This window comes from the organism of the source record quoted next, unplaced genomic scaffold, assembly GCF_019419815.1.
Source record: "Pyrus x bretschneideri cultivar Hongxiangsu unplaced genomic scaffold, Pyrus_bretschneideri_v1 Contig43, whole genome shotgun sequence".
Lineage (NCBI taxonomy): Eukaryota > Viridiplantae > Streptophyta > Magnoliopsida > Rosales > Rosaceae > Pyrus > Pyrus x bretschneideri.
This window is the reverse complement of record NW_025999757.1, coordinates 934,060-943,005: the sequence shown is the minus strand read 5'-3', so window position 1 is coordinate 943,005 and position 8,946 is coordinate 934,060. Positions and strand designations below refer to the sequence as shown.

General features: G+C 37.9%; 1 protein-coding gene across 2 annotated transcripts; it reads left to right on the top strand.

Moving 5' to 3' along the window:
- Nucleotides 1-500: 500 nt before the first annotated feature.
- Nucleotides 501-5,894, top strand: LOC103930497 (protein transport Sec1a). Of its 2 annotated transcripts, none has more exons than XM_048566910.1 (21): nt 501-579; nt 980-1,035; nt 1,185-1,266; nt 1,650-1,728; nt 1,863-1,913; nt 2,064-2,160; nt 2,262-2,294; nt 2,537-2,662; nt 2,771-2,959; nt 3,045-3,128; nt 3,250-3,348; nt 3,432-3,508; nt 3,888-3,984; nt 4,096-4,221; nt 4,315-4,410; nt 4,521-4,637; nt 4,753-4,830; nt 5,025-5,209; nt 5,425-5,500; nt 5,597-5,686; nt 5,800-5,894. In XM_048566910.1, the coding sequence occupies exons 1-21, from the start codon at nt 501-503 to the stop codon at nt 5,851-5,853; spliced, it is 1,971 nt and encodes a 656-aa protein (XP_048422867.1). In that variant the 3' UTR covers nt 5,854-5,894. The 2 variants fall into 2 exon arrangements, with proteins under 2 accessions (XP_048422867.1, XP_048422866.1); XM_048566909.1 differs by having other exon boundaries at nt 5,025-5,233; nt 5,410-5,500.
- The last annotated feature ends 3,052 nt before the right edge of the window (nt 5,895-8,946 follow it).

Below are 8,946 nucleotides of genomic sequence, written 5' to 3'. Positions count from 1 at the left end.
GAAAACTTGAGAATATTTATGACATGCTTATTTGTTAGCAATGGAGGAAGAATCACGTCATTTATAAATCATTGTGAGTCCCGACATTATCGAAACTAAATATTAACTCTTGATCTTCTTAATTTTTACGACTAGATTAATTTTAGACATGAATGCTTCTGCCTTTTTTCGCCCCGACAAGAACAACACAAAGGAAACGACGCCGCATTGAGAGCGTTTGCTCGTCCGTAAAAGTGAAAACTTAAGCGAAGTTAACGCTTCGTTTGACACGTCATTTTCCAAAAAAAAAAAAAAAAAAAAAAAAAAAAAAAAAAAACGTTTCGTTTGACACGTCAAAGTACCAGTATAACGACATTCGCTTCCTTCCCGCTCCTTTCTCGCCTCCCAAACTCCAGCTGAACCTCTCTCCCTCTCTCTATCTCTCTGGATCATTAATTCATTAATCTAATTTATTTTTTTTATTGAATTTGAATCCAATAATCTGATCTGCTGCTACGACGATGTCGTTTTCTGATTCTGATTCGTCTTCTCATGGCGGAGCTACAGAGTACAAAATTTTCCGACAAGTCAGCCGTGACCGTAAGCTCTCGCTCGAACCAACAATTTTCTTTCTCACATTCTTTTTGTATTTGATTTGTTCTTATTTTCTGTTTGTTTCTCGAGAAAATGCGTGAGCTGGAAGTTTTGAATCTCAAAAACCTCAGCATTAATAAGGCTCCAAATTATGGTCTCCATGTTATTATACACTTCTTTTCCGAGAAAATGTGCGAGATCATTGAAATTTTGATAATTTGAGACATGCAATGCAATTGCAAGGCGGAATTGTAATAGAAGGAAGTTGAGGTTCCACCATCGCTGAGTTGCTCAACTCCTTATAAAATAAAACCTTGCAAAGTTTGCTAAATTTCTGATGCGAGACAACACAACACATCGTCGTAATGTGAGTGACATATATTTATATTTGGATTTTGGATTTTAGGGTTATTGCACGAAATGCTTGGATCTACCAGAACAGAGAATTCCAAGTCTTGGAAGGTATGTTAAATTCTGTGTTTAATTTTTGTTTCCAACTTAAGAAGCTAAATTACGACCCTTTCAAGGCATTTGTTATTTAGATTTTTCATTTGGTCATTTAAAACTTGAATTACTTGCGGCGTATTGAGTTCAATTAATTTCCTTCCCAGGTGCTTATCATGGATAAAGTGACAGTGAAAGTCATGTCCCATTCATGTAAAATGGCAGATATCACAGACCAAGAAATTTCGCGTGAGCACTACTATCAATTTTTCGTTCATATGCACCACCGCAATGCTTAGAATGTTGCATTTGTTTTTCCATCTTCTTCTAAGTTTTTGGTCCGAGTCACTCTGAATTTTCCGATATTAAATAAGAGTTGAGATTGGGAGGAAATTGAATCAAATAGTACGGACTACAGAGTGAGTTAGGTGATAGAATTCGACGGGATGAAAATTGTGGAGAATGTACACTCTATTTTGATGTTAATTCGAATGAACAAATAGTATTTTGGTACATGTCATTGGTTACGATATCAGCTAAGACATCTTTAGCCAAAGACTTTCATGCTGTGCTTCCCTATGCTTTTTATTGTTCCTTGGGACTTACTAGAAACCGATTCTCGTTTATTGCAGTGGTGGAAGACCTTTTTCGGAGGAGAGAACCATTGCCGTCCATGGATGTTGTTTATTTCATCCAGCCAACAAAAGAGAAGTACAGTTTTATTCAGAACATACAATCCTTGATCCTTTTTTCGTCTGTTTAGCACTGCTTACTGAGAAGTAACGAAAATTTACAATTTCATTTTCGTATGGTCTATTTTAACCGTATCTTTTGCTAGCATGCAGTATAGTCATGTTCCTGTCTGACATGTCTGGAAGGGAGCCGTTATACAGGAAGTATGATAACAATTTGTTATAATTTGAGATTTTATATATTGTACCCAGTGGTACAAAAACTTGAGCTTTTATCACTTGCGATTTCAAAACAGCGCAATGTGCTGATTGTTTTCTTTTGTTTTCTTGCCTGTTTCAATTTCCTGGTTGTAGAGCATTCGTATTTTTCAGTTCACCTATCCCAAAGGAACTTGTAAATCACATCAAGAGTGATACAAGTGTTTTACCCCGCATAGGTGCACTGAGAGAGGTCGGTCTTTTCTTATGTGATTGCTCCGTATTTCTGACTGTTGTTTTTACTTTTTATATTCAAATTCTCGTCTGGTCTTATGTTTCATTGTTACCATGCAGATGAATTTTGAGTACTTTCCTATAGATAGTCAGGTACTGTTATAATATTTGGTATAGTTTTTTTTATACGTGTTTGTTTTGTGGCATCATATCTCATTTTTTTAAAGTAACTCACTATTCTCTTTAGTTTCGGTTTCCATCCTGTAGGTGCTACTTAACACAAAAATATGAGTAATTGGCTATCTTTGCTTTCGATCAAACTTTGAACATACTGATATTGGAGCTATTTTCGTAAAAATGGGGATGATTTTTCACTGAGATTCACTTTATTGTAGGCTTTTGTCACTGATCAACAAAGGGCGTTGGAGGAGCTCTTTGGTAATACTGAGAATGCTCGCAAATTCAATGCTTCCATAAACATAATGGCAACTCGAATTGCTACGGTTTTTGCTTCTTTGAAGGTTTATAACTTGCTTGGTTTTCTTTTTGGAATAATTTTTCTGTCAATAAAATGGTTTTTTCTGCCTTTTTCCTTGTGGAAATGTCTAAACAAGTTTGCACTACCTCAGGAGCTCCCATATGTGCGTTATCATGCTGCTCAGTCAGATGACTCAACAGAAGCATCACCTCGTGACTTAATTCCTACAAAGCTTGCTGCTGCTGTTTGGGACATAATTTCAAATTATAAATCTTCTATTCCCAACTTTCCGCAGAAAGAGACATGCGAACTGCTCATCTTGGATAGATCTGTTGATCAGGTTATTATTCCTTGTCCTGTGCCGTCTGTTTTTCCTTCTATGTTCTGTATGCTGTTATATTTTGACCTGTCGAATGTGGTAATAGATTGCTCCGGTCATACATGAATGGACATACGACGCTATGTGTCACGATTTATTGGATATGGACGGGAACAAATATATGCATGAGGTATGCCTTCATGTTGCCTTTTATGACCTTTAATTTTATTTATGTTCATGTATTTAATTCTAGTTGGAGTTTTTTTTTTCTCTCCCCTAGATATATAGAGATAACATATATTGTATATTAGGTTCCTAGCAAAACTGGCGGCGATCCTGAGAGAAAGGAGGTGCTTTTGGAAGACAACGATCCAGTCTGGCTTGAGCTTCGTCATACACACATAGCAGATGTATATTTCGTGATTTCAGACATTTTAGTTTACATGAATCTATTATAAATGTGAATAGTATAATCGATTAACTGAAATATCAGGCTAGTGAACGGTTGAGCGACAAGTTTACCACCTTTCAATCAAAGAATAAAGCTGCACAGCTCCAACAGAGTGCAAGGTTGGTCTTACTATCTAATAGGGACTCTTAAAAATTGTTTACCATTTGATGTAGAGAGGTTTTATCTTATTGGTGCTGTTTCAGATTAAAAAGATTTTCTAGAACTACATGAACTTATAGACAGTTCCACCTTAGGAGCGTTGAATTATAGTCTCGAAAAACGTCCCATTTTTTGCATGAATACGAGGTACAAAAATCTCAAGCTTAGCAGCATCCCTGGTACTGAAGCTTATTCCTAGAATTTGTAAAGCAGTATGCTTGTAAGTACTATAGTATAGGAGAATCAATAATAGATTTTAATTGATATCGAATGTAAGTGTTTCTGGATCTTGAACTATCGTTGTCATACACTTCTAATGTAGAAGATTAATTTATGCAGAGAGGGCAATGAGTTGTCTACGCGGGACTTGCAGAAGATGGTTCAAGCTTTGCCACAATACACTGAACAAGTTGAAAAGATTTCTCTCCATGTTGAGGTTAGCTTTGAACATTTTCAGGCATTGTGTGTCTTTAGATGAAATATATGTACTTTCACTTGTAACAAAGCCGTTCATGCTGATTTCTTTTGCTTCATTGTTTCAACTCAGATTGCAGGGAAAATTAACAAAATTATCAGGGAAACAGGACTTCGAGACCTCGGGCAACTGGAGCAGGATCTTGTTTTTGGAGATGCAGGAGCCAAGGATGTCATCAATTATCTGAGGACAAATCAGGTGATGTACAAAGGACATGCAGTTCTCCCACCAAGTAGTTTTTGATATTTGATACCCACTATTTTTTAACGGAAGATTATTCAATTTATGCAGGATACAACGCCTGAAAATAAGTTGCGTCTTTTAATGATTTATGCATCTGTATATCCTGAGAAGTTCGAGGGAGACAAAGCTACTAAACTAATGCAGGTAGCTATGACATCTATGTCTACTATATTATGTGTATATGGTTAGTTAAGTTAATTTATAGCTGAAAAAACAAAATAGTTACGTTAATTTCTTTCTGTCTGTTAACTTAGTTGGCAAAATTATCACGGGAGGACATGAAGGTTGTGAATAATATGCGGTTGCTTGGGGGTTCATCAGAGTCCAAGAAGACATCTAGTAGCTTCTCGCTGAAGTTCAATGCTGCGAAGGTATGCATATCTACTTATGGAGATGGTTCCTGAATATTAGTGTAGGGTCCTGTTTCAGAAAACAAGCAGCTGAAAGAGTAAGGCCTGTATATAAATGTTCATGTTTTACAATCAGACGAAGGGAGCAGCGAGGAAGGATCGTACTGGTGAGGTGGAAACATGGCAACTATTTCGATTCTATCCCATGATAGAGGTACGTAAGCTTGAACATCATGAAGGTCTCTCCACATGTGTTGCACAACATTTTGACACTTTCCATTTGATCATTTAATTAGAATTAGCAACCCCATACTGCACTCTCTTTCCGTTTCCTGACTGAGGAGAAAAAAAGGAGAGATTATTCTTGGTGATTGTGTGTGTAATTTTTTTGTTTTTTTTTTTTTTCAGGAGATCATTGAAAATCTTAGTAAAGGTGAATTACCAAACAACGAGTATTCATGCTTGAATGAACCTACTCCGGCTCCCCAAGGGGGCAGTGTGAGAGGCCACAGTTCATCGGCGCAGACAAGCCAATCTACCAGTGCTCCTCATTCAATGAGATCAAGGCGGACTGCTAACTGGGGACGGGCTCGGCATTCTGATGATGGATATTCAAGGTAGCGTCATGGTGCCCAATCCCTAGTCAGAGTTAATTTGCTCATTCCCCAATTGAATGTCCATGCAAGGGCAGCGGTTGAATTTAATCATCCGATTTTATGCCAGTTCATATGGCAACTTAGAACAGCATAACTCGGATAGTAACTAATCATTGCTCTGCCACTACCTTTTGTAGTGACTCAGTTTTGAGAGGTTCATCTACTGATTTCAAGAAGATGGGGCAACGTATCTTTGTATTTATGATTGGTGGGGCAACTCGATCTGAGGTAGAATTTGCGAGGAACTTTTCTGCTTAGTTTCTAGATCTGCAGTGTAGTGCTTTTAGATATTCTCTCACGGTTTTATCTTGATGCTGTCCTCAGTTACGAGTTTGTCACAAGCTGACGACGAAATTGAGAAGGGAAGTAATCCTGGGTACTACTGGTCTCATTGAACCCCCACAGTATATTACGGTATGTATACCTTTACTATCATCATTTCTTATGTGGAATCGTACGAAAAGAAGTCCTATCTAAACTGTTGTTCAAGTATCAATTTACGATCATGATTATTGTGTATGTTCCAGAAACTGAAGCTGCTATCAGAAAAAGAGCTAGCAATGGATGGCCTTGGAATCTAAACTACAATCGCAATGAATACTCAAAACGTACCTTTGCTCGAAAGCAGGTTGGCCATTTTGATCGGCTAGGCATGCGTATTTTGTTTTATAACTTGCTACTGCAATATTCTCTCTTGAACATAAAATTATGATTGAAGGAAACAATGACAATGCTGCTTTAATTTGTTTTCTGCAGACTTATGATCATTACCTGTTGATGGATGGTTTGCGTGCCCATTACATCGACGGATCAGTTTCGTGCTTATATACATCTATCAACGGGTAATCATTGTTCATATGCGAAGAAAGCATGGGGGTTTCCAAATATTAAGGGGACATTATATAGAATGCTGCATTCAGAACGAATCAGTATGTTTGTCATATATATACATATATATATATATATAAGATGTTGAAGGATTTCATATTGTTCGTGTCTACACCTGATCGAAACATGGGTGTGTTTCAGAATTCTGATATTAATTACTATCTTTTTCCATCCTATCCCATTCCCGGTTGTCCTGGGTTTTTGTAGAGGTGAATTTTTGTTTAAGAGTTTTATGTTCAATCTCTAGACATCCCCCAAATATTCGAAAGCGATGCAATGCTTAGGAACACAATACCCACAAACCTCACAAGCCTTTTCTGTGTAAACGATGAGGAAATTGGTGTTCTCTCTTTTGCCTTAGTTTGCTAGTAAATGCCATAATCGTATTTTCTGTCGATGTACAAATTAGATGAGTATGTGCACTTTATTAAGCAGAGAGAGGAACTATTTCCTTTTGAAATCTATAATCAATTACCACCCATCATTGTAATAAGATAGGAAACTGAATCTTTTAATTTCACCAATATGATTGTTTACAAATAATAATATTCGTTAAACCCTACTTATCACAAGGACTGTATCATATGGACCACTTTAGAATATTAAAATATTATTGCCTTCTCCCACTTGCTCCATAATAACTAGAGGTGGACAAATAGGTTATAGACTCACGGGTTAGGGTGGGCACAAGCAATTCGGAGCGGTTTCGAGATGGGTCCAATATAGTTTATACAGAAACAGGACGGGGCGGGTCCTTGTAAATTGCAGGGCGGGATGGGTCCAAATATTTGAGGACAAGGCCTGCAGCCCGAATCGTATCCACCATCAAACTTAATCACAACCGTGCACCCTTCGCTCCCACCCACACACACACAACACAATACACATACCTCACAACTTTATTCAAACTGAGAGTTTCTCGATCTCTCTCTCCCAATCTAACTCTCACACCTCTAGACGGTCGGACCTCACGACTTCGTCCATTTGTCGTCGGTCGGTTCGTCATTGCTCCATCCCCGTCTTTATCTATTCTTCGTCGATCGAGTTCATCCCGTCTCTGTCGATCGAGGCCCCTCCCATCTCCGTCGATTGCGGCCCCTCCCATCATCCTAAAGTTGCAGAGAGTCAGAGATGCATGAGCATTACAAACGGCAACGGAGAATATGATGTAGTGGTACTAGGCGTTTGAGGACAACGGGACCTGATTTGATCTGGTCATTTTTTTGGGTTTTATCATTTTGTGTGTGTTGGTTGGGTTTTATGGTTCTGATTTTGTGTTGGTTGGGTGGGTCTTATGGTTCTAGATCGATAAAGATGATGACTAAGGAAGACAACTTGCTCGGTCCGAGCCACATCTGGGTTTTCTGGCGCCATCTGGCCATTGCTGCATTTGGATTTTCCGGCGACATTTGGTTTGAGCATTTGAATTGTCGCGGAGAAAACGGTTGCTCAACAACTGAGAAGTCGACTTGAACGACGTTGTCTCTTCGGTGCTAACGGAAATAAATGTAATAGGAACCGTCGACCCGCCCCAAACACACCCATTTGAATCTACCTGGCCCAGCTCACCCGTTATAGTTTAAAAGGGGTAGGTTCGATTCCTCCAAATTTGAGCCCAGCCTGACCCGGCAATGACACATGCCTTTATTGGTTTAACAAATAAACGTTAAGCACCAACATAAATATCGATTGTAAGCAATTTACCATTGCAAGTCATGGCGGTTTACACATCCCTTCCATGTAACACAACCCCAGCAACTACCTAAAACAATCCGTCGGTGAGAAATACTACATATATATATATATATATATAGGCTTTGATACCAAATAACACGGATAATTGGGGTTGAACAAACCATGGAACCAATTGTGATAAATGAATAAAAAGAAAGACTGGAGGTCTTCATTTGTATTTACTTTGAATTTAAGATATTCTATGAATTGATTGAGAGTGAGGATTCTATGCCAATCGAAATCAGTGGTTATGAAAATATTCATAATGAAGATTGGTAATTGAGTAAGTCATTTATAGTTAATTCATTCTACCTAGTTCTTTGGTCTTTGCAGTAATTCAATATTTTCTCTGTTCATTGGTTTCTTAAATGTCTGAGTTTCCAATCTCGAACCAAACCAAAAGAGCCTGTATCCAAACAAGAAGTCTTAAGGATGTGGCGTGAGTGGACTAGGAGGAGTGGAGAGAGAGCAAAAACCCAGTAAGTCTTGGAAGGTGTCCAACCATTAGCTCTAATTTTCAGAGTCTATTACAAGTGTACGGGTACCAATATGCACTTTCAAGCCATAGCCAAGAGTCCTAGAGAACACACTTTGTTAATCCAAAGTAATCAAGAAAATGCCAATATCAAAATACCTAGAACCATCAAATGGTCAGACGTCAGTTTAACATCAGATTGGTTCTTAATTAATGAGAGCAAACCAATTGATATTCAAAACAACTTAGTCAATCTAGGCAACATAGAACAATACTTTGACGGTGCAGTTAAAATCAATTTCAACACTCTAGCTAGAAAGTCGAGTGTCCAACTTCATGAATTAAGTCAATCAACTAGGTCCAAAGAACCAGTTAGAAATTCATTTTCAAGATCAACTTCAACAGACATATTAGATCGTGATTGAGAATTAATTAATGATTTAATAAATATGAGACTCAAACCAGTTAAAACAAACTCCCAAGTTGCTCACACTTGTTACGAAAACCAAGCCCAAACCAAAGCTACCGAAACTCAAGAAGAACCAACTTCACCAACAACAACTGATTTTGAAATAAA